The 26,948-nt window shown below is 41.4% G+C and overlaps 1 protein-coding gene across 6 annotated transcripts in view; it reads right to left on the minus strand.

Moving 5' to 3' along the window:
* LOC122882618 (nucleolar protein 4-like) overlaps positions 1 to 26,948 on the minus strand; it is a 187,629-nt gene that overhangs the window by 90,800 nt on the left and 69,881 nt on the right. For all 6 annotated transcript variants that reach the window (XM_044210188.1, XM_044210189.1, XM_044210190.1 and 3 more), the window contains one exon: positions 22,494 to 22,600. In XM_044210188.1, the coding sequence (XP_044066123.1) occupies positions 22,494 to 22,600 (107 nt within the window). The remainder of the gene's footprint in view (positions 1 to 22,493; positions 22,601 to 26,948) is intronic.

Here is a 26,948-nt window from a genome sequence, read left to right on the forward strand (position 1 = left end):
CTGTCAGACACTGTGACACTCAACCACTTCGATGTCATTGGATCGTGCACTTGGTCAATCAGGGAATAAGTCAGTCAACCAGCCACCCAGATAGCCAACTCATCAGTCAGCCAGAGAATAAATCAGCCAGTCGGTCGGTCCTTCCCTAGCAGCCAGCAGAGGCAGGGATACCGGAGATTAGTGGAGTGTCCGACACTCTGAGCCCCGCTTAATCCAGTCAGTCACAAATCTGCCCCAAGCATGACGATTAACCTCTTTCCCCCGCAGGAAGCAATCCTAGGGAAACACAGCATGGATTAGTCCAGGCAAAGGTCACTGCTGGACCAGGTTAGTTCCACCCTGCAAACACTTGTAACACCGCTGAGCTGCAGCCAGTCACCGCAGCCGAAAATACTACTTTGAACCAGGGAGGTTTCACCTCAAACCAACAACAATATGACAATATGTGTATTAATGCAAAGCACTGCCAGATAAAACGGGAACTGGCACAAAATTATACTTAAACCTGCACTGATCGATTTTTATACTAACAACAGAAATCAAATGACTACATGTGATGTGAAAGAAAAGGTCACTCGTAATGACGGCCCAACAGCCAATCGTCTCTCAGCTCTTTTTAGGCTCTTTTATCTAACTGTTTTGGTTTTACAGCTACGTTCAGTCTCACCGTTCTCACTGACCCGTTTCCAAACCAGGGGCCGGTTTCACAAAGACAGACTTTGACTGTGGCTTACATTAAACTACTAGTCAGACTTCACAGACATCTAAATTCATCCGTTGCGCAAAGCTGTCTAGTTCTCGACTATCTGAAGTAGGACTCATTTGCCATTAATTCTGGGTAAATTAAGATTTTTTTCATACTGAAAAACATAACCGACTGAGCAGACGTGTCAAACAAACTAACTTTGTGAAACCGGCCCCAGAGAGAAAATGGACTTACACTCATTCAGGTGGACAGAAACCCGACGAAAATTAAGGTGAAAGTTGCTACAGCACGTGTCTGCTGAATGTGTGTGTAAACAGGCAACAGTTTGCTAACATGTTAGCTTTAACAACTTTAGCAGTTGATAATATGTCACGGCTGTGTGGCTATCAGCTCGTTTTGGAGTTCCTCTGCCCCCTAGAGGCCAAAAGTCAATTAATTACCGTTAAGCTAATTTTTTCTCAAAGCACATACAAAACTTGGCCACTGTTAAATTTTCACATGGAAGTATCCAAGTTCTCAATGCTGAATTCCCTAGCATAACCAAAATTAAGGTGCATTCGCACCAGGCAAGTATTTTGACTACTCCTTCAGCTGATTAGTTAATTTGGACATTTGACTTTTTTTTAACCAAAGCTGAACCACTTATAGTTCAGTGTGAATCCAAACTCAGTTAAGAGCTCTAGTGTACTGACTCTTATCTGCTCACTTCAACTTACCTTAAAAGGTTGTTATTGTATCATCACTTTACGTGCCTAAACAAGTGCCTTTACTGTTTTAATTGCATTCCTTTTGTCGGGAAACATCCTGATAAATATTTGACCCATCTCTCTCTGTTGCCTTTACCACAAATTTTCCCGATATATATCACATATTTTCAAGGAAACTAACTGCTCTGACTTCTGGCAATAATCAGCGCTCACCATCAGGTTCACCAGATTGAGTTGTCCATCTCTACTAGGCTCTCACGAGTGGAGCCAGCTATCAGTTTAAACTATTAGAAGTCAGATGAGAGAGAAACTCGCCTGGAGGAAGAGGAGGGGATGAGGGCTCCAGCGGCAGTAGAGGAGGAGTAGAGGAGCAGAGTTCAGCTCCAGCTGTATTATATAGCTGATCTCTGCAGGGACTCTGGTTCCACTGGTTGAGCACTGAACACACACAGCAGCATGGCCGCCAGGCAGCACTAGTCTGCCAGACAGCCAAGGTAATTACATGGAAACCCTTCCTGTGTAGCCCACTATAGAATAACATACACAGTGCTTAATGATTGACACTTTCATCCCGAGGGCCTAATAATATGACAACTTTAGTTTGGGTTATCTGGCGGGAGGTGAACCCTAACAGTTTTAAAGGCCCGGAAAACCTATTTTCTCAATCACCTCCTGACTACGAGTGATGGAGTCCTACATGAACACGCTATTTTCTACCAAACAGTTTTGGTTATTGCACTTGCGAGATTTCTGTATTTTGTGTTTTTGTCTTTGTTGCTCTCACTGGTTTGAAGTGGGCGGGGCTTAGCTTGAAAAAAAAAAAAAACCGTGACGTTTTTGTCTTCTACACACCAATCAGGATTTAAAACATTTCAAATCAGAATCTGATGACAGTTTAGGGACTCTTTGTTCATGTTTCAAAGCCAGTGTCAATAAAATACGATCACACCCACACATTCCTAATGAAGAAGATAAACAGATTAAAATGACTATTAGTTAAGTTAGAAACACGTTTCTATAACATTGAAAAAAAACAAGTTTTCAGGGGCTTTAAAGCCTTGCTCTACCCACTAAAATACCTCTAACTTAAGCAGAGCGCTTGACAGCACAAGTGACTTACACCACAAATGATATTCTACACCAACTAAACAATTCATTATCATTGTGCAGCTTCACCTTCTTTTGCTCTTACTGTCTGGATTACTCTTTTTATGGTCCTTTCAAAATTTAGCTAGACAGTTACTGGTTTATTTCTTTGTGACATAACTACAACCATAAGCAAATATTGCAAAGAATCAGAAACGTCTATCAACGTGTATCATCCGATTCAAAACCACAGTGTCATCACAAGACTCTTTTAAGAACTAAAACAGGCAAAACACACTACCTTCACCACCGTTAAATGTGAAACACTGAAGTGATTTGAGCAGAAAATGTTGTCCTTTTTACATTTTCCTCACACAGAGCTGCTAAATAGTTTTATTCTCTGAGAGTTGCTGTGAACTCTGAAAAGACTTTAACCCAGTCAACACTCAGCAAAACCCCACCTCTTTCAACTTCACCACCCACGTCCGCCTGAAGGTTTAGGTTTTGTTGCGTTTCTCTTAAACAAATAAGATGAAGCCTAGAGAAGAATAAAGCAATACAAACTGTGCAGGTGAAATAAAGAAACCACAGGGAGCTTTGAAAACAATGTTTAACTAAGGACGAAAAAGAGAAAACATAAAATAAACATATGAAGTCTTTTGATCCTTTACATTTTATTCACAATACATCCGCCTTTGAACAGGACCGGTCCTGTTCAAAGGCGGATGTATTGTGAATAAAATGTAAAGGATGACCTGAATCAGACTCAGCCAGGCTGCTGTGGGAGAAATTTTATCCAAATGTCAAGTAATATTATGAATTTCAGTGAGCTACCTGACTGTGCCGTCATCCATTCACTTAACTGAAATGGTTTAAAACACGTCATGTGAATGATCAAATCCTAACATGCAGTGGATTCCCTCTCTGTCGATCCGCCATATCAGAAGGTCCTGCCTGCTGCATGAATGTGTTTACATTGTGTTTAGCATGACTTCCCCTCGTTTTATGGTTCCACTATTCACGCTGCCTCAGGCAATGCTAATCAAACACTGAGTTTGCACACAACAGACTGAGCTCATCAAGCGATGAGCATGAGTTAACCGCCCGCCAGGCAGACACAGACTAACAGTGAGAGCCTTTCACATCAGAAAGCTCTGCAACTTTGACACTAACTGCTAAACATAAAGCACATGCTGCGAAATGTCCCACCATTCCCACGACATACATCAAACACAGGATAATAATAACTGGCTTAGCAATGCCTTCATTACAGGCGGTAGTATTATTACAGTGGAGGTCAGCGTGCTAAAGCAGCTAAACGCGCAGTGTGGTTTGTAGGGAACGTAAAGCTGGATCTTGTGGACCCCTTCAAAATAACAGCTAAAGAATAAGAACTAGTTTTGTTTGGAAGAGGAAGGTGAGACGAGAGAAAGAAAAAAGAAACTCTGTCCGAATGGACCATGAGGCACTGATATTGGGGACACGTGGCCTGTTAGTCCCGCCCTGTCAGATTCTGACTATTTAGATTCAGTTTTCAGACTCGAGCTGAACGAAGTTCAACTTGAATCATCGCTCTCAGCTCCACAGCAAAATCCTAGCAGGGTCGACCACACTGGTCAGGAAACCACAGCAGACTAGGGAAACTATTTGGTAGCTGTTTATTTATTTATTGAATTTATTTTTTTGGTAAATTAAAGACCAAAGATCAATTCAACACTCTGCACCTGCTTCCTGTGCTGCTAACAGTACCTGTGAAGGCAGTCGTTTTGCTGGTGACTCATCTGCAGGGGATTTAATATGAACAGAGGACTATAAAGAAAAGATCTTGAATCTTTATTGGTCTTTCACAGACCAGCTTTAGCTTCTACTTTGATAGCATGTCTTTGGTCTCTCTGATAAAACCAAGCAGGATTTAATGTAAACATGCTGTTAAATTAGGGCACAATTATGCAGAAAGCTTGCTGACGTTGGGAAAGGGGGGGGGAAATGGGGATATGATAGCATTTATCTAGTGGCACATGCCTTTTTTTTGGTATGTCCATAATACATCAATGGGCCAAACAGTATTTTCTAACAATACGAAGCCACAGACAGAAGACAAAAAAAAAACACGTTTTTCCCCCATCTGAAACCAGATAAGAAGTAGTGGAACTGGACTCATATATTCAGAGTGATATGTATAGTCGACCATCTCCCCTGTACTGAAAAATCCCTCTACATTTAAAGGTCTTGGCAAGTAGACTGATTCTGCTTGTGACCACCGTGACTTCATATACTTCACATTTGTCTTGATGCCGCATCACGTGGAAATGTTGACAGGCCGGATTTAAGATGGATTTCATACAAATGTCATGCAGCTAAAATGCAGGGATACACAACAGCACCGCTCTCTGCAGCCTCCAGCTCTCTGCAAAGGCGACAGACGAGCGCTGAAGACATGCCGCCTCCTTCACCGTGAGCCGCTGCAGGGGGAGCTCGACAGGCTTATTGTTAGAAGCATGATTGGAGTGCTTTTCGTGCCAGAACTGAATCAAGTGCAAGACAGACAGCATGAATGGTGCCTATAGATCCACTTTGATAGAAAAAGATGTACGAACATACAACTACAACAGTGATTGAAAGAGACCCGTTTTCTTGGAGAAAAATGAAACTGACACAGAAAAAAGAAAAATCGAATGGTTCATCCAGAGGACAGAAAGAACTGCACATAGAGACTCAAAAACTGAGGAAGAGAAGTGACGTTTCCTACATATAAAGTATCTCTTTACTACCAGGGACAGCCACGTCACACTGTTGAGCCCTGAAGCTGTCTAAAATGGGACTCTCAAAAGTGTAAAACCAAATTAAATGACTTATTAACATTGCATATTAACATTAAAACTGCTTACTCGAACTACTGTACTTTGGCATCAAATGTGACTAGCATGTACCTGCTGCCACTAAGAACTGGCCGCGTCCCTTGTTTGTTTATTTGTGACTACAATGATAAAAAGGTTCATTTCTCATTTAGATACACTATTTACATCTACAGGCTATCAGTGTACAAGTCAAGTCATGAATCATGGTGTGTGAAGCATTTAACGTTACATTCAGGTAGAACGGTTCAAACAGCACAGTATCGTTTTTCACCGCGCACTGATCGGGTCAAAAGCTCAAAGCAGACTCAACGTTTTTCAGACCAAAGTTGTGCTGAAACAACTAGTCGACTGACAGAAAAGTAATGGCCAACCATTTTGATATTTGATTAATCGTGTATCAAGCATTCGCTAGTTCCAGCTTCTCAAATGTGAGAATTTGCTGATTTGCTCTGCTTGGTATCACTGTAATTTGAATCCCTTTGGCTCTTTAACCATTTGTCTGTAAAAAGAAGCAATTTGAAGACTTCACTTTGGGCTCTGGGAACTTGTGATTTTTGTACGTTTTACAGACTAAATGATGAATCCATTAATCAGAAAAATAACCGAGAGAGTTAGAGTTGAAACAATGAACTGATTAATTGATTAGTCGAACGACAGAAATAACCTGCAACTGTTTTAATAATCGATGATGTAAGGTCATTTTCTCTGCCAAACGTTCTTTTGTTTCAGCTTCTCCGAGGTGAGGATTTGCTGCTTGTCTCTTTTTTTACATCATTGTAAACTGAATATTTTTGGGGTTTTGGACCGTTGTTCTGACAAAACAAGACATGTGAAGACGTCATCTTGACAGCTGATGATGTTTGATAATGAAATAATCGTTAGTTGCATCCCTAGACCAGAGAGAACATGTCATTGTGGATTTCTGACCCTCTGACGACCTTTGACAAACAAAACAGGCAGGGATGATATCTGCCAAAAGGAAACGCACAGTAAGGTAAAGAGGGAAAGAACAAAAATCTACAAAGAGCATTCCCGAGATGCAGCAGACAGTGGAGGGACCCAACCCATCCAGAAGGGAGAGGAAGAGGATGAAGGGGGAAAAGGGGATTAGAAGGCAGGCTATCCTTCCTCCCCTGCCCTCCAGCCGAGCACATGGCCAGGTCAGGGGGAAACTGGAGTTATTTCGGAGCAGAGTAGAGAGGAGCTAAGCAGGCCCTCATAGGAGGATTTATCCTGGAAGAGGCTCTTCTAGTTCTGCTGTCCCCCGACAGAAGGCTGAGGGTGGGGAGGAGCGCTACAGAGAATCTCTGAAGACCTTAACCCCTTAGACGCCAGACGATGACGGCAAATGCCCGTTCAAGTCTGTTTTTTTTTATCAATGTGAGGCCTGTTGAAGCTTCACACTTCAATAGAAATACAACAGGGCTGCAGATGTTATTATTATTGATTAATTTGCCATGTATTTTCTCAATTACTTGATTATTTTACTGAACATTTAGTCTACGAAACAACACAATTCCTCAATGCCCGAGGCAACGTCTTTAAATGCCTGGTTTTGTCCGACCAACGCTGCGAAACCCACAGATACGTAGCTTACAATAATATAAAACTTAAACGATTAATTAATTATCGAAATAGTTGCAGATCAATTGTCTGATGATTGACTAATTGAGGGATCGTCAATGTAAACTGAGAAATACAAAACAAAGGAAAGTGTTTCACTCAAATTACCAGAATCAAACAAAAATAATTATATCCTGGACTGTTGTGTTGAATGCGGCTGAATTTAACAAGAAGTGAAGCGTCAACTGAAACTGAACATGTGTTTTGGTCAAACTATAACAGATTTTTTTACAAAATCCAAACCAAACCTGAACCGAGCTCCAAACCACACTGTACAACGGCGCACGACAAACACTAGACGCTGTAATGTGCTTTTTTTCATCTTTGACCTTGAAATGTACGAGTGGCAGCCGAATGCTTTGACCTACGCGACGACACACACTGGCCTCTGGTAGAGGGCAGTGGATATCCGGCAAGTTATTGGCAGATCTCAACGTCAGTGTCGGCCTCTCTAAGATGCTTCATCAAAAGAGGGGAACCCTGCACTTTTAACTCATTCTGTTCCTCTATTCCTCGCCGCCTTTATCTGCTGCTGTGAAAGAGGCAGGCAGAGAGAGAAATTTCAAACTGGATATCAAAACCTGCCCCGCCTTTTTATGATCAATATTTTCTGCACATTAAACTGATTCATAACTTCAAAACCGCGTCACCACATCGCCACCAGAAAACTACTTTCTGACTCCTGACGGCGATAAAGTATTATGAGTTTTTAAAAACGACCAACTTTGGACAAACAGTTGTTGCAGGAGACGTTGCCATGGAAACGCGTACTGTGTACAGTATGCTTGGCGCTGGAAGCAGATCTGTGCGGTGCTTAAAGACGTCTGCCCTTCAGCTGGAGGACCTCAGCTCGAGCCTCTCCGTTAGAAAGCCTCTGCCTTGTGCAAGGCGCTGAATTCTTATCAGCTCCCGGTTCAGAATCCAGAATCCAGAATCCAACCCTGACCTCTGACCTGCCTGTGGATGGCGGCATCAAGTGAAGAGCTCTCATTGAAACTCTATGAAAGCAACAGTAGTTATCACACAGCGAGTTTTCACAATCTTCATATGTACTAGGATGAGTCCCATGCTGCTGCCCTCTCATTAACTCCAGTTCTGACGCTTTCAACGCTGCCGGGACTCATAAGAACTGTTCGAAATCAAACGAACAACAATACAAACACAGACGCAGCCACATTTCTGTTTAGCTGCAGGGTGTCAGAACTGCGATCAATAAATACTACTGGTGTGACTGTCACTCACTGCAGATCTGATCACTTTAACATACTTATTTACTCTTTCTTTTCTGCCCGCTTTAAGTTGATTAGCAGAGTTTTTAGTTGGGTTCTTGCTCGACAAAGACATTTTTTATTGAGTACATTTTTTAAATTCTCTATTAGGTCATTACTGGACAACGATGACAATAATATACACGCATGTGCTTTGATCTTTAACATAAGCCCTACAGTAGGAGACTGTTAGGAGAACTTTTTGCCAGACTACATTCACGGAGGGACAAAAAAAAAACTGATTGTTGGATTAAATCCAAAAAAGTCCAAAAAATTTTAATCTGTACTACTAGTTAACTGAGTTAATTATATAGATTAGATTAGATATATCGATTAAAAATCTCTGCTTAATAATGTTTTTGTTATTTTCCCTGTAAAGCTCCTATGCTACCCTCCACCACAATGGTCCATCCAAATAAGAGGCCACTGTTTCAATGCTTGGCACGCGCCACCGATTGTTCCTCACTGTGTGCGGGTGCTTGGTCATTCCGCATCACACACCCCCAAGCACGCACACACACACACACACACACACGCACGCACACACACTCAAATAGACGTAAACACACGCTCATCACTTACGCACGCACGGGAACAGAACAACGTGCGTCTGTCAGGAGCACGCTGGCCCTCTGCACTCTGCACTCCGCCAGAAACACGGTCATGAATGATAATGATAATCATACTTGTCGCAGGACGGAGCGGCCTGCTGGAGCCACACAATGACCAGCACACGGCACAAACGCGAGGAGGCGTTTTAACGCGCTGCAGGCGGCGCGCGGCGCGCGGAGCCCGCTGCCCTCCAATGCAGCCACTAACAGGAGAGCAACGACAACAACGCAGTGCAACTTACTGAAGCGCTTCAACTAACCAAAAGCAAACTGTGCTACCGAAGGAACAACCCGCGTTTCGTTTCCTCGCGATTTAGTTCGCATCGGTTAATTGATCCGCGCGCCTGTCAACGGAGCGTCCGGCAGCGCGGTGTGATGTGACCGCAGAGGAGGGGAGGAGAGCTCTGCAGGCTGCTCGCCTCTCTGTCAGTCCGTCCCCAGCTTGCAGGAAGCGAGGAGGAGGGGGGGAATAACATACTGGAAAACACTCCGGAATACAAATAAATAATAAAACACGCAGAAAAACGCCTTCTTACCTTCACTTCTGCAAGATTACAAACATGAAAGTCGACCGCCACACGCGCTTTCCACAGTCTTGTTTTCGTCGTTTGGTTTAATTGCTTATTCATTCGCCTCCAGCTGTTCTTATTGTTTATTTTAAATGGACAGTATGACCGGCTGTATGTATGTAGGGAGGGAGGGAGGGAGTGAGAGCACACAAACAGGACCCTCAAGACTCTCTGTGGCAACCGGAGGGGGGCGGGGCCACGGCGTCTGACATCACGAGAGAGAGAGAGAGAGAGAGAGAGAGAGAGAGAGAGAGAGGAGAGAGAGAGAGGGAGAGAGCAATAACAGCTGGACATAGTAGAAAAGTGCTGTCAGGACCGGGCCCTGGCAGTAAATATGAAGAAAACTAATGTCTGCCCCAGTTTACCATAAATAATCACATCATCGAACACAGTTTGAGTTATACGGAGCTTGGTATAACCCTGACAGCATCAGGGAGTTTCAACATGGCAGTGAATGCACTAAAAGAAAAAGCTCGAGGAGCTCTAAATGCAATTAAGAGACAATTTTATCATTTCCAAATTCCAATGAGGTATGGGGTCCACTCAGGCATCGTAGCTGTAACATCCAACAGACTCTTTACAGGCAGAATCCTGCAGACTCATTTTACATGTGCACAGAAAAACACCAACAAACGCATGGAGAGCAGAATTAGGCAGATAATGATAATCAACATTCAAAAGAGAGCGCTCGCATGTTTTAATCAACTTAAATCCAGTCCCCGAGACCCCCTCCATCCCAAAGCCCTCCAAACCCAAGAGCTGAGCCCAGAAAAGAAGTCCCCTATGTCAGTTGGTCCTGAGACTAACTGCCCCCCCTCAGACACACTCTCACAACAACACTGCTTTCCAGACACCAGTCAGAGGAAACCAAATTATAACACAATGTAAAGAAACCTATCTGGAACATTGGAAAGAAGAAACTAAAAGCCAAAGTAGATCAGAAAGTTATCTGGCCCTAAAGAGAGAGATGATGGACTGGCAGAACGTCTCTCTGCTGTCAGAGACAGAAAGCAGAGACAGATCCTGACCAAGGACAGGTTCAGAGACCACGAACTGGACATCCAAACAGGAAGACACAGACAATCCTGGCAGCCAGAAGAGTATGCGGTCAGTGTTGGACAGGTGAGGCTGAGACAGAGGCGCACTTCCTCCTACGGTGTACAACATATACATATCTGTACATATGCAACAGACTTCAAAGAGCTCAACGATCTCTCAACATTAAAAACACTCAGAGGAGAAGGAGGCAGCCGATCCTGCTGCCCGATATGTAACAACATGCCACAACCTGATGTTGCAGTGTTTATGTAGTTTTCACTTACTTGTATTTGTATTTTTAACTGCAGGTCAATATTTTTATTATTATTAATATTATTATTATTACTATATTATCTTACTTATCTGTATATATTCTAATAGCACATTTTTTCTGTTAATGGTTTTATTTCACACATGCTTTGGCAATGTTAACATCTGTCTCCCATGCCAATAAAGCCCAACTGAATTGAATTGAGAGAGAGAGAGAAGATGGACTGTACTACACGCCCAGTTGCCAGTTTATTAGGTACACCAAGCTAAAGCTAATGCAGTCAATAAATCCTACCTTCATGTAGGTTATAATGTTGGTTATATGAGAGATGTTTCTACTATTTTGTCCACCCCATTTTTATGAAATCCTCCAAAATGATCCTGCAGTTGAATCAACACCTCTTTGTTGTAACAGACCGCATAGGTTTTAGCTAGCTGTACCTAATAAACTGGCATCTGAGCGTATACTAAAATCAAAAGAACTGGATATCCAATACCTGATTTCTACCCCTCTTCTATCCATCTATTCCCCATCTATTATCTGCCCACAGCAGACTTCATTATTACCCACAATACAAATCAGTCAACTGGATGATTTCAATTCAAATACTTAATTGCTAATTAAGCATTAGCAGTACCTAATTAGACTCATCACTTTAGATCATTTCTAGTTGCCCCAGCAGTTCAGAGTCCTACTTGCCTCGCCAACATTTTCAGTGGCCCAGCAGAGACAAATCAAATGTTTTTCATAAATAAAACTACTTTTGGGAAGAAAACACAAAGATATCAGTATTCCTCAGGTTTGTCGCAGAGGTTAACGTGATGTTGTGTTGGTGTAAAAAGACACTGGTACGACCTTCATATATGAACTCTTGAACTATTCATGTAAAACCAATTTATCATCCTTTCCCATTCGAGAAAGAACAGTAAAGAACCAGTTTGTCAGCTACAGTGGCATAAATTCATTGTGAAATAAGTGTTGAGGACAAACTACAGGGCATTTTTCAGTTCTGAGATGCTGTTATCTGCAGTATTTGTAAGAAAAATAGGGTGGAAGAATTCATTCTGAAGGATGTGCACAAAAATTAAAACAAGTGGCAATTGCACTGAAATAAAAAAAAAAAACTTCACTGACAAGAAACCAACTCTCAAAACCAGACAAGCAGCGGTGACTTCCAAAGAAAATAATCCTCTCAGTGCATCTTCAATATACATACAGTATATTTAAAAAGCACTCTGTGGCTGCAGGACGGTGCCGCAGATGCCTTTTCAATATATTTCTTTGACAAACACAAAGCCGTCACTGACACTTCAGGCACAGACAGGAGGTTTCATTTCTTTTGCACACTGACCTTTACGCTAGATCACTCATATACAAATGTTTAAAGACACACCGACCACTATCCATACTCATGAAGCTGCTTGTATGTGTGTGTGTGTGTGTGTGTGTGTGTGTGTGTCTCATCCATTTACATGACAAACCTGCCACCTATAGGCAGAGGGTGAAAGTGCGGTGTAATTACCCATGCATGCCCATGCACAGGACAAAGTGCTGAGGGAATTGCAGTGCAGTGTGTGTTGATAAGGATGCTTATCACTTCCTGTAACACAGAAAACACTGAACAGGCTGCTTTGGCCCGAGAGGAGATTGAACACTAAAAGTTCAAAAAAAAAACAAAAAACTGATTGCTTTCAACTTTCAGTGGAAAGTTCAAGCCGACACGCTCTCCGAAATAGTGCAAATAAGTTTTGGTTTTAATAAAAAAATAGTGCCTTTCCACACTCTACAGTGTCATTAGTTTGTTTATTTGGATCTCTCTCAACAGTCTATATTAGTACCAGCTTTAATGGATTTAGCCTTTCCACCTCTAAATAACGTGGCAATGTCATTAGTCCTGGTTTCAAAGTTGAGTTTTAGCCGTTTCATATGTTCCAATGATTATAATAATAAACTTTATTTGTATATAGCGCCTTTCATACACAAAATGCAGCTTAAAGTGTCTAATAGACTTTTAGAGTTTCCAATCTACCAACATTAGTGCCTGTTTCAATAGAGAGTAGTAGTAAGTATTGGTTTCGCCTTTTTATTTAAAATTATGTTACTAGTATTGTTGAGTGTTTGTCACATAGTCCAAGTTTCAGGGGGCTTTCCGTCCCTCGGTACCATCGTTACATTTGTGTTGGTTTCAGCGCAGTTCTACTCTCATCTAAATGCAGTATCGGGAAGATTTGAGTTTTGTTTTCAGTGGCGAGCTGTAGTCTCAGGTATCAGGGAAGCAGTGCTGTGACACTTTCACCCACACTTTCATATACTATGTGCCATCGAGGAGATTTTTCTTGCAGGGCCGTTTCCATGGCATTTCTGCTTTATTGGACGGTATACACTAGAGAGAGTCCGGGCAGATGGTGAGAGGATAAGACGTGATAAAGGTCATTCCCCTTGGTGCAAACCCATACGAGGGCTTCAAGCCAGGAGGAAAAGACTTCTATATGTGATCTTTGTATCAGGTAAAACCTCTACACCAGATGTATTCAGAATTTTCTGAATTTATCTATGCAATCACGCAGTATCATCATTATCAAAAGAGTTGCTGCTGTGAGGCTGAGAAACCACTAAGACAATCTACCTAACAAGACAATCTGGCAGGTTTCCATTCAACATCTAGGGGTCTAATTTTGCTCCAAAAGCAGCTGGTTGGTAAAATAGTGAAAGTAACCAGTTACCCCCACGGTGGTGTATGTGGAACTATGGACAGCTTGAAAAGTTTATCTTTTTCAGCAAGTTTTAAGTTAGGTTAATCATTTACACCCATTTTTAACCTAATACTTTTGCATTTATTTATTTCATTTTAGTTTAAAATTATGTTTATACAGTACAAGAAATAGTTGGTTAAAATAAAGCAAATGAGGCTCTATATTTATCTATAACAAGGAGGCGGTCGGGGTGGATGGCTGATGCAGTGCAGGACTATACAGGTTTGGGGTTTACATCTTCACGTCCCTGGTTAGGTTTACGCACCAAAAGCACTTTGGTTAAGGTTAAGATCGTGGTTTCGGTTAAATGTTAATAAACCAGTTGTGTCCCAAGTCACTGTGGACTTTTTCTGTATTAAACCGGACCAGGATCTTTCCCCTAACTTTAACCAAGTGCCATCAATGCCTAAACATGACCATAAAAAAGCTTTATGATACTTTGGTTGTTACGAGCAGATAATGTATTGCAAGATCGGCTATTTTGGCGGAAAACAAATACATTTCCGTAACATTTTACTGATACGTTCATTATCAATATTTTTGCGACTTGCTGGGTACGTTAATTAACAACATTTCCTCATTATGTTAATATAAAATGTAATCTGGTGGGCATTTTTCCAACTTATTTACTGCATCAAATGAGTTGAATATAAACAAGACAGGGTTGAGTTATTTACATTTTTTTTTACCTACATGGTGGCATGCATTGTTGCATGTTTTATGTGAGGCCTTCTGAACCTCCCTGTGTATTAAAAATGCAAATAAAATAAGTGTAATAGGTTTGATTTGGCTTGACATGGCTTGGCTTCCAAAAATCCCAAGCAAATTTTGACCAACAGTATATTTATCCACTCTAGAGATGCCGTGTTTCTATGGCTCTTTGTGTACATATACATGGTTTCACTTGGCCTTAGCATTTGTCTTCTTAAGTTTACTAACTGGACCTTTGATCAACACATACATGCTATGATCTTTGTGACATGTTCATGAAAATCTTGAGATCATACATTACTTTAAAATTCTTGTTTGTACATGAACAATGAGCACCCATTGATCCGAATTCATCGTGTGATTTGTATGTGATGAACTGCGCTGCAGCCTACAGACTCACTTCACATGCAGAGTGTCAACACTGTTATTTCTTAAAAAGGTAAACTTTAGTTGTAGAGAAGACAAATGAGGATTTGGACTTGTCACCAGCTCTTAGAAATATCTGTTAATTGCTTCCCTGCTGTTCCTTGACTTCTATGTATATTATATATTTACTGTATATCTATAAGGAATTTTAGCCAGGAAGGAAAACAAAAAAATGCTGGGCAACTAAAACACTTGGTTAAGTTTTGGGTTAGGAAAATATCACGGTACGGTTAAAAGAAAAGCCAACATCAGCTGTCGATCTGGACAGGACGCAAACTGGAGTCTCCCGCATTAAAGTCCGATGTGCTGCGTGAGCATCAATCGCCCCGACCTCCACTACTTCCTGCACTGGCACTACAATGTTGGCTTCGTATGTAAATCGTGCGCTGCAGATTGATGCAATATGAACATAATTCCTAGAATACTGGGCTGGTTATATTAACACGTCCCTCTACATCGCTGTAGTCAAGCTTCCGTCCAAATGTTACGCAAAATTCAACCAGATTTACAGAAAAAGTGTTTCCATCCACTACTTTTACGTGAATATTAGGAGTTGGGTGCATGGAGATAAACAACTGGTGGCACTAATTCTCCAGTCGGGTGCCATTAAGCCATCGCAGAAGAAGAGGACACAACGAGGTGACGTAATTAAAAGAGCTCCAGTCAAACCCCAAAACAAACGAAAACAATGTAGAAAGCATGATGCAAATGTGGAATTTGTGTTTATTTCATGTGTTAATGTGATGTTTTCGTCTCTTCAGTGGAAGCCTGAGTGACGTTTAAGTCATGCGCTTCATGTACGTCATCATATATTCACTCAGTCGGTTTCCATTACACTTTGTTGCATTTAGTTTTTAATCAATAAATCAACTTTTCCACCTTTTTGCGTTACTTCGAGGTTTTTTTTCCCGGCATTTCCACTCAGGTGGTTTTTGATGTGCAAATTGAAAATGTGCATAAAAAAACAGGTATGAAAAACGCACAAGTAGTACAAAGAGTGAAATACACATCTTGTTAGATGAATCATGGGGTTGTTGTGTTGAACTGAGTTGGTGCATGTGAGGTAAAAACTATAAGCTATAATATAAAAATAAAGAAAAAGTTATTAAAGCTCGTTTGAGGCTGTGGGATACCAGTGTCCACCATGACTCACGTGTTGTTAGAGCAACTACCAGCCACATGGGTTTGTTAGCGTGTGGGGCCTTGAGGTCATCTGCATTATTTCCTCTTCTTCTTGATTTCTAAAGAACGCCCCCACCATCCTGGCATCTGGACTTCCGTGAATTATTTCACAAATGTTTGATGTTTTGATAAAGTTTAGATGCTTTGCACAGCGCATCGCGTCAGACTGAATTACTGTTTCCATTCACTTGATTATTATTTGAGTGATCGCTGAAAAAGAAATGGCATTTGTGAGCAGTGGAGTTCTGGGACCACGCTAATATTTACCTACTGTATACAGAGATTTGGAAAAGAAAACATGATTCTAGATCAGCTTTCCTGTAGTTTTATTTTCAGCCTACAAACTGGGGACAAAACAGCCCTTTATCAAGGCTGTTTCCCCGACAAGCCTTTTATCTCCTAATGTAGGTTTTTTTTCTGCTGTCTTCTCAACAGTCTTTTAGTAATTATGAGAGACCAACCCCCAACCTAACTCCGATCTGCACACACACACACACACACACACACCCCTCCTCCCAAAAATAATGAAATGTCTTTCCTCTGGAGGTAGCTGAAATAATGGGCAGAGAGAGGGAGAAGGGGAGACCATAAACGATAATGAACCACCTCATTCTTCTTTTTTAATTCCTTCCCTGACCCCCCCCAACCTCCCCGTCGCCTCCCCCAACCCCCTCCTCCCCTTGCATCCCAACGTCACGTATTTCTGTTTTCACCCGGCCGAGCACATCCACCTATTCCCATCCTCCTCCTCCTCTCCATCTTCCTCCTTCCCTCAGCCAGACAGAGCCACCGCCCTGTCATCTCTCTATCACCCCCCCAATCTCCTCTCCTCTCACTCCTCACCCGTTTCTACATTGTCTGCAGCAGCCCCCTACACACTCCCCACCCCTGCCAGGAAGCATCCTGGGTAATTTCCTCCTCTTATTGAATTGGGACGGGGGGCGGATGGAGGGAAAGATAAAGGGATGGGCAGATGAACAGAGGCTTGGGATGAGTGCTAATGGAGCCGGTGGAGGATTCACACATCACAAATATGAAGTACATCCTCCTCTTTTCTTCTTCTTCTTCTTCTTCTTCTTCTTCTGTCTACCTTTGGCTCATTTTCTCTCTCTCGAGTAAAAGTACAGATGATCCTCTCTCGCTCCCTCCCTCATAAAAACAACCCAGACAAAAGACTGCAACCTTTTCACAGAATGCTATGCTATTCAACTATCCTACTAACACTAACACACCACACACACACTGAACCTAATGCTCCCTCATGTCCTATGTTATTTCCATAGGTGAGTGAGTCATTGCTCCTCTATTCCTGTCTGTACTTTTGCTCCTCTGGGCCAAACACTATAATCTTCCTGCAGTCTCATCCTGACACACACACACACACACACACACACACACACACAAAGGCATATACACACTCTATACTGTCTGCTAAAACTTAACTTTAACTCTTGCAGCAGCAACAGGATTGAAAAGACAGTCTGGTCTGGCAAATACATATCACATAAGAGAGTTTCCGTGTAGGTGGATGAGGTGGGAAGGTGAACGAACAGCACAAATCAAAAGTTGACTTCCGAAAGAAATCAGCAGCAACAGAATACAGAGTACTTTTTAGTACAGCTAGACCGATATATCGGCCAAATGTCAAATTTATGTTTGAGGTCATTTAGAAACTGTGTCTCTGAGGTGTACTCATCAGTACATATCTTCACAATTCTTTAAAAAAATAAAAAAATAAATAAATTTAAGGACTCCGTATTAAAAATATGTGGAAAAAAATTACTATTGGCCAACATATTGTTATCAGATTTTTAAAACTGGTAACACTTTACTTTAACCCCCTCTACTTAAACATTTAATAAATGGTTAATAACCTGCTATAATGTACCCAGATAAGGACAATCTGTCTGTCCTTAAGTGTTTATTAATATACAGTTTCTGTCAAAAATGATAACTTCTCTTCTGAAGACATGTTATATTCTTACAACTGTGTTTTACTACATCGTCATTAATTTTCTGTGCCAGCCTCCACCTATGGGTGCCCACAGGAGGAGATATGGTTGTTGACAAATACATTAATAAACACTTATATCTGCTTACAACTGCATTATAGTGTGTTATAAACCATTTATTACATGTTTATATACTACTTGTAAATGCTAAATAGGAGGAAGTGTTACTAAAACTCTCTTATATCACTATACTGAAGGTATTGGCTTTTTCAGTTTAAGATGCAACATACAACAGGGCAGAAAATAAATCTTAATTGTAGTGAATCCCTCCTCAGCTAGCGTGGCACTCATACTACTTCTTTCTGATTTGAAGTACGACAGCCACGATATTCACGGTGCACAAGGACCTTTTTATTTTTAACAAAGTCTGTTTTACATTAACAATAGTTCCAATAAATGTAAAAATACACAAAATATTAAAATTATTGATTGGTCACGTAATTCTGGGGGCAGCAAAACAAACTATTGTCGGTTTAATAAAGAAGTCGGACAATAATTGCCCTTTTTCCATCATTCTGTGAGCAACCCTGATCTGGTTTTATGCTGCACACGGCGCGAGTCTGCGAACAGCAGGGCACAGTGAAAGGAGTTGGTTACCTGGCTGAGAAGATGGAGGTGTGCAGCCTGCAGCTCTTCATCTAACAGTTCACTGTTCCATTACTCCCTGCAATATTTCAGACTGATCCGCTGTCAAAAAATGCAGAAAATGAGTTGTTTTGTAGACGCATTTTTGATGAACGATAGCGTTCAGTGTCAAGATCACTGATACACTAACGCATTGCATTTCCTGCGACTACTTCATAATAAAAGTCAACTCTTGTTTCACCATTTAAATGCTTTTAATGTGAAGCTGCAGCAGGAGGAAATGTTCGGTTTGCATTAGCAGTAAAATGATACAGCATTTTTCCCGGTAATGTCGCCACAGATACCCAGTTCAGTCAGGACCACTTTAGTCAAAGAGAACTTTTATTTGATCTGCATTAGTTAGATTTGGCAGTATGGCTCTGTTCTGGGAGAGCAGCAGCAGCAGCCCCCCCCCCCGGGTCCAGAACAGAGCAGGCATCAATGACAACAGAAATGACATTGATTAGACAGACTCAGCATGAAAGGAGGAGCTGGCGGTGGAGGCGGGTTGCAAAGCAGCTTGCAGAGGAAGCAGCAGGCTAAAGCAGCTTAAATAAGGAGCCTTGTATGAGTTTTGCCAATTGAATGCATAGAAGGGGATCAGCTGAGCCATCAGCTGATGTGAGCTGACCCATCAGCTGATGTGAGATGAGCTTAACATCGTGGCCTCCCTGAACTAACGCTATGCTCAATTTCGTAACTTCTTCATCAGTGGGCCATAGGCTCAATCACCGGCGATAGATAGTGACTTAACAGACATTTATTTAAATGAAAACCTTAGAGCTTATTACTTTAAGACACATGTTCTGATCTGGAGTTGACTTTTGATAATTAGAGCACAGAACAGACTTCAGTTCCTTTATCATTAAACTAAAAGCAACGATTAGCAGGCGTTAAAAGGGTCAAACTCACAGCATCCTGTAAAATATTAACTTTTCTTCCCCTTGATGACAATGTCACGTGGAGAAAGGTATGGTGGAGAAATAAAAAGAAGAAAAAGGGTGAAAGGTTTTTTTGAGAGAAAAGTTCAAATAGCTTTTTTTAATCTAAACAATAACTATGAACGACAACGCTCGCTTTAAGTGAGAAAAACATGCAAAGAAAAAAAAAATGTTTGTTTTGTACTTTCTAACATGAGGGTGATAATAAGACTTGCGTCAATATGTCAGTGTGAACTAATTAGAACGGCTTTGACGTGGTGTCACCAAACAGACCGGTACATCTGAATAACAGGAGGTGCGAGTGTGTGTGTGTGTGTGTGTGTGTGTGTGTGTGTGGGTGTGAGATAGAGGAAAATGGCAAAACACAAAAGAAGAGGTGAAAGTATTGAACTGTATGTGCTTTTAAGATGTGTGTGTGTGTGTGTGTGTGTGTGTGTGTGTGTGTGTGTGTGTGTGTGTGTGCGTCTTGGACAGACAGGCAGGCAGATTTATTGGCATTCCAGTGTAAATTGGCACTTCAGTGTCTCTCTCTCTCCTCAGCTAATTAACTTGACGCTCAGGGGCCTGGCTTAATTGGAATGAGCTCAAACCTCTGTTCCCCCACCCGTTATCTAGACACACACTCACACACACACACGGGGAATATGACTGACAGCGAGTGTGTGGTGCTGATAGTCACAGTGGTAGAGGGTGGAGTGGCGGTCGTGGTGTTATGGGAACAATATGGAATATACCAATCACCAACCCCGCCCGCGCACACACTGCTAAAGTACAGAGCTGAGCCAGCACAGCGCCGATCCACAAAAGGAGCTGCCCTTCCTCACCACCTCAGAGCTCTTCCAGCTGTTCCAGATGCATCACTGCTAGATGAGTAAAATCTATTCCGATCTTTCTGATATCTAATCGTGAGCAATGTTGCAAATCAACTACCAGGACTGATTTATGGAAATATTGGATTCAAAGAAATTTTGCATTTTATCAATATGACGGAGGCTGTCCTCCCAAGTAAAAACGACAGCATCAGTCGTTTCAGGTAGTGCCCCAAAACGACTTGTGTGTGTGCGTTTCAAATGACGGCCGCTAGAGGGCGCCAGTGAATCTGGAGCAAAGGAGGAAGCAGTTCGACGATATAGAGCCTCAAAGTCCAGGTCGGGGTGGATGGATGGGTCAACAAAACGTGGGACTTTTCTGTTTGCTTCCTTGTTTCCTACAGACAGTCAACATTGGTTTCTTTTAACCTCGACCGCAGTCAATCCCTGACCCGAACTTATTGGGCATTATTGTCACCATGACGACGTCCCATAACCTTAAAGAAGTAGAAATTGAACCCAAAACACTATGTTTTTCTAACCTTAACTAAGCACTTATGCCAAATCCTGATCTTTGCCTAAACCTAACCAAGTCGTGTTTGAGCCTAAACTTAACCAAACCTTAACCAGAGTTGTCACATCATAAAACAGATCTATTGATTTGATTGATGATTATTACTCAACACAGATTTGTAACCATTTTGGAAGTCACAGACAAAAGATGTCGTCCTGCCGATAGGGGCGTCAGACCAGATCAGATCAGATTTGGAGGACTTGTTGACATGAACATGACCTGATGTACCTTGATTTGTAATTTTCTTCACTTCTCCACTTACTGTATATCATAACATTATATTACTGTTAAAACAATTAGTCAATTAATCAATTAGTAGACAACAATTTTGCTAAGCAAGTAATTGTTCAGGTTATTTATCGAGCACAAAATACAGAATATTCAATTCTTCTGAAATGAGAGGATTTGCTACTTCTCTCTGTTTTACATCACAGTACACTGAATATTTGGGGGGGTTGGACTGTTGCTCGGGCTATTTAAAGCTATTAAAAGATGTGAATTTGGGCACTGGGAACTTGTGTTGGGCATTTTCACTTATTGGCATTTTGAGGACTAAATGCTTCAACAATCCATAGATTACAACTTAACCAGAACTCAGCTGCACAAGTACTACCAGGGCAAAAAATAAATAAAAATCAGACCACATAACTCCAGTCCTCCGAATCCTTCACTGGCTACCTGTTGTTGTTTTCAGAATACAATTCAAAATCCTCCTGTTGGATTACAAAGCACTTGCTGGTCTGGTTCCACAGTACATTTCAGACATGCTGTCAGTTTACACTCTGGTCACAAGGTGGAAATGTCCTCCATGTGCCTGGGGCATTTCCAAAGTTTGGTGAGATGGCTTTCAGCGTTTATGCAGCTAAATAATGCAACAGTTTGCCTGCTGACCTTAGACTTTCCCCAACACTGTGTTCTTTTCAGATTTCTTAAATGAATACACCGTATTTGTACAGTGTGTATGTGTGTATTTATGTGTATGTATGCATAGATGTTTCTGGTTATGAGCACTTTTTTTTTTTATGTTTTATTTTGTTAAAGCACTTTGAACTGCCTTTGTATGAGGTGGTGCTATACAAACAAACTTTGAATTGAATTGAATCTATAAACTAATTGGAAATTAATTGATAACGAATTACATATACTTACATATATTCTGCCCACATCTATGCCAAGTGATTGATCATCCTACTTGTCTAATTCATTTTCTCAGGTCATTTGTTCACATGGCTGGAAGCTAGCATTAATGAGTTTTCGGCTTTATATACATTCTGTGCAGAGAATATACTGTCTCATAAGTAATAAGAAGAAATGGTTTTGATCCACTGACCTCCACAAGCGTCAGACTGAAACACTGATATTTCTTCTCATTACATTATTTTAATTACAAGACGGTGTGTGGGAGTTTTCTTCCTACCGAGGCATTAGTGGGCCGCCTGGTTTCCTCCTACACGCCACTTACAAACAATACTCGAGTGTACTAATGAACCTGCTGGTTTAAAGCAGTTGTCAGCGTCATCATTTACTATATGAGCCACTCTCAAGGAAATTCTTGTGGCTTCACAGTGCATCGAAACACACACAACGCAGATTCTGTCTGACAGCACAGACAAAAAGATAAATTCAGAACAACATGTGACACTGCAGCCTCACACTGGAGCCCAGAATCAGATACAGCGTCTCCGTTGCTTAACATGCAGCTCTGTCGCAGTGACCTCACGTACCTTGTTGTTGTTCATACACTGCAGCTTCATCTGTTTCATGTAGGTGGTGGTGAGAGGCATGTTGTAGTCTATCACCTCTAACACCAGGGAGCTCGGCCTGTCGTTCTCTGGAGGAGAGCAGAGCAGAGGAGAGGAAAATTTTTAGGCAAAAAGAGCAAATGAGTGTCCACATTGTCATTCCATTCATTGAGCTTTCTTCTTCTACAGAGATTTGTGATGTCTTGACACATCATGCAGTGACAACTATCTGTCCTCTTTGTACCCGTGAGGCCGTATTCACATTGCAGTGGGAAAACGAGGCGCTTCCACAGAGCGTTGTGCTCTTGAGGGGAGTGGGGGAGGCTCTGCAGCTAAGTTACTACCAAATTGCCATATGCTAATTACTTAATATTAGTTTTTAAAAATATAAACAGGTGAAGATTGGAGCGGGGCTGATATGGTTCTGCTCGTGGTAGGTTTGAAGAGAGGCCCAGACTGTGCATCCCTAGCCTGTTGGAGGTCTCTGAAGGACTGCTTGTTATATTGGTTTATCATTAGTTCCTTTCTACAGAGGTTAAGAAATGAATGCTTTGAATCAGTGAGAATGTTAAGTAGACATTAACAGTTTTCTTAAAGAAAATCTAAATTAAGGAAATAAGACGGAGGGAAAAAAGCCAGCAAATCACAGCACATAAATAAAGCAGTCTTAAAGACCTGCAGGCTATAATGTAAAGAACGATCACAACACACTGCACAAATTCAGTTTCCAGTTAAGTAAACCTAGCTAAAACTAATGCAGTCTAACACAGCAGTCCGGCAATAAATCCTCCCTTCGTGAAGGTTATAATGTTCAGTTTGTGTTGAGACTGTTTCAGAGACGTGTCGATTCAACTGTACGATCATTTTGGAGGCTGCAGTTTGTGGTGATGCTGAACTGTATTACGTTGTACTGACAGGTGTTTCTATTATTTTGTCCACCCCATATACATCAATGGGGAGAGGCTAAACAACAGAAACATCTCGAGCAATTATAAAGCTTTGGTCAGTCACCTTATGTTACCTTTAAAACTCACTTAAAATAGATATTTATTGGCAGTGAAACACTAACTGCTAATTGGGATTCAATTGTTTTATAAAAAGGGGAGTAAAACAGTGACCATCACAAACACTGGCTGAAAGACACAATAAAAAATGTGCCAGTGCTACTGGACTGTAAGATGATTATTTTGTCATCATTTTCTGAATTTCATCTTTACAAAATGTCCCTTTGTGACTTTTGACATTTTTCAAAATCCCACAAGGACATTGTATGTATGACTGTATCTCCCCCTTAAACTGACAGCTGGCTGGTCTTCTCTTAAACCCATCGACTGTTAATGCCGTCTATTATCATGCCTTGTCAGAAAGCCAACACTAGAGGACTGTCTAGAGCTGGAGGTAGAGCAACACAGACAAAGAGAGGCAGTCAGACCCGAGGCCTTTAAATACAAACTCAAAACTCATCTTTTCACCATAACTTTCAGTTAGTTGCTTATTCCATGATTACTTCAGGCTTGTATCTGCTACCATTATCCCTCCGGCGGGTCAGTGTCAGTCTCAATTTCTCTCTCTCTCTCTCTTCTCCCTCTCTAGTGTTCTCTCTTTTCACCCAGGCTTCTCTGTGCCGGACCATCAGCCATCTTGGTAGTTCTCTCTCTCCCCTGGCTGTTGGGGTCTCTTTCCAGATGTTTGGATCTGGATCTTTATCCTCCAGGAGATTCAGCCTCTCCTCTTGTCTCTCGCTCTCTCTCGCCCTCGTGTTCATGTTGTTCTTGTCTCTCTCTCCCTCTGTGTGTTTTGTTTCCTTTCTCCTACCTGCGTGAATTGCTTCACACCTGCTTGAGTTTTGCCTCTCGCGTGTTTGCGTAGTCTGTCCTCTTCCAGGTTTTCATGGTGGAGAGGGGGTCGTGTGGCTCAGGTGTGTTTGGCAGCACCTGGAAGTTGCTTTAAGTCCTCCCGGATCCACATTCTTCATAAATGTTAACAATCTATCTATAATTTTGTCATCCTGATTGTCCATACTGTAATTTTACAATGCTGGAGTAACAGTGTTAGGTGGTGGTTTACTTGCACAGCAGCTGAGTTATAACATAAACTTAAGGTCACTTTCTCTGTCCAAATATGTTACCTGCAAAAGCTTTTTACTGCTTTAAACAGCTCTTTTATAAAAGGAAAGAAAGAAAACAAGAAATAAAACCACATTACAAACCACACTATCTCTCAATCATCCATACTCCTCTCCTCTGCCTTCAGTCATTTATCTACTGACCTCGTAAAGGACGTGTCTAACGTCTGGAGCATCTAGAGAATGGACATGAATATGGGGCATAAGATCAATACGGCTTAGAAGAACAGACAGGACCGTCATCATTGATCAGTGATTGATAGTCTTGTACGAGGACAGGAGAAAAAGACAGAGTGTGAGAGTGTGTGTGTTTTCTCCAGAGAGGGACAGACTGCGATAACTGACCGATTATGTGACACAAAGCTGCCACGTGGTTTTCAACATGAGGCTCCGGACCCAAGATGTTTTTTAAAACGTGTAAAACTAAATAAATAAAGAAACAAATGAATGTTACTATTTTTGTTGGTCATAATGAACATTCCTCTAACATTCACCTGTTTAGGTAAGCTAGTTTGCCATCTAGCGTTGTGTGAGCAGGAAACCCAGGTTTAAATATGCTTATTTTAGGAAAGGTGTCTAAGAGAAAGGCTGTCATGCTTTTAAAGATCACTGAACGTTCACATCAAGTGTGTTTAAAGTAGTTTATTCATAAGCCGAACTGAACCAACAAACCACAGGAGTACCTGAAGAGTCAAGATAAATAAAGTGCCTCCTCATTATCACGTTAAATGTATCTGCACAGCCCGTTATCACATGCACTCAAGGTCTCATTGGACCTTAACACACCAAAACTAGTTCCTGAACCAGCACAAGCTCTCTAAGAAGACAAGAAGAACCTCCCAATAAACACTTCAGCACATAAAGAATTTCTTTATGGTAAACATAAACCTGATATTCACTTGTTAATGTCATGTGTTTATGGACATACCGGACGAAGATCGTGACATGCAAATTAAGCTGTAGATAAACGGACTACTGGGATTGACAATGTGAAAAAGCTTATATGTCCTCTAGCTTTCTTCTGCATTACACACTTCAAGATCAAGTCAGTTTTATTTATAAAGCCCCAAATCACAAATTTGGCTCAAAGGGCTTTACAATCTGTACAGCATACAACAGCGTCTGTCCTTCGACTCTTGCTTCAGATAAGGAACCACTCCCTAAAAAGCCTTTAACAGGGGAAGGCATGCAACAGATGTGTGTCCAGAATAAACCGAAAGAACACTGACACTAAATGGAGATGCACTCTGGTTTAATTGCACTTTTCTTACAAAAAAGGTTGATCATTAATTTTTCTACATAAAACAAATAAAACTTTTCCGCTAACCTACACACACACACACACACACACACACACACACACCCCCACACGCATGCCCACACTCTCACACAGTGAGCCTGCTGCCTGTGTCAATTAAACATGGCCCCGGTCCACGCTGATTAATTGCATTTAATAATTCACAGCTGAACTTTAGTGGGAGTCACTTCAGCATAGTGATAAAGGGGGCTGAGGTCACAGTCGTTTGTGTGTGTGTGTGTGTGTGTGTGTGTGTGTGTGTGTGTGTGTGTGTGTGTGTGTGTGTGTGTCGGGGAGAGGCCGAACCCCCACAGGGTAGGAAGGCAATTAGCTGCTCTCTCCGAGTGGCATCCAGTGTGCACAACACACACACACACAGAGTAATGACAACAGTTCTGATACTTGAGCTCAATGTGTGTGTGTGTGTGTGTGTGTTTGACTGTTTGCTCAGCTTATTTCATCTTCTAATTAAATAATTTCCATTATGTCCTGTGGAAACCTCATATTTCCATTTTTCATATTGTAATTTTACATTTCTTTTTTTTTTTTTTTTTTTTTTTTTGAATCAGTGACACCATCCAGCTGCTCCAAGCAAACAGACCAATGGTTTGTTTTAATTCACAATAAAAATATAGAATTCAAAAGTTCTTCCGTCAGGCTCAGCATCGAGGCTTTTGTCTGGATTTGGTTATGGGTAAATGCCAACAGGAAAATGTTTAAACAACCCCGACTTCTCTACGAGAATGAAAAAGCTAAAGGACGTGGTATATGTGTTTGTTTTAAAACAGCGGTGACATTGAAGGCCACTCTTTCAATTTTTTTGGTTTTCTTTGTGAGCCCTGCCAGGACTCCCCTCTCACCCCTCATCTTCTACATCTCCTTTGGACTTTCATTTCAAATTTGTTCTTCTTCTACATTTCACTTTCTCTCTTTTACCCTGTACTTCAGACTCCCCCCCCCCAACAGTACCGGTTCTTTCTCTCCCGACTATGTGGAAAATGAGCTCGTTTCTGGG

This window comes from Siniperca chuatsi, linkage group LG10 (genome assembly GCF_020085105.1).
Source record: "Siniperca chuatsi isolate FFG_IHB_CAS linkage group LG10, ASM2008510v1, whole genome shotgun sequence".
Lineage (NCBI taxonomy): Eukaryota > Metazoa > Chordata > Actinopteri > Centrarchiformes > Sinipercidae > Siniperca > Siniperca chuatsi.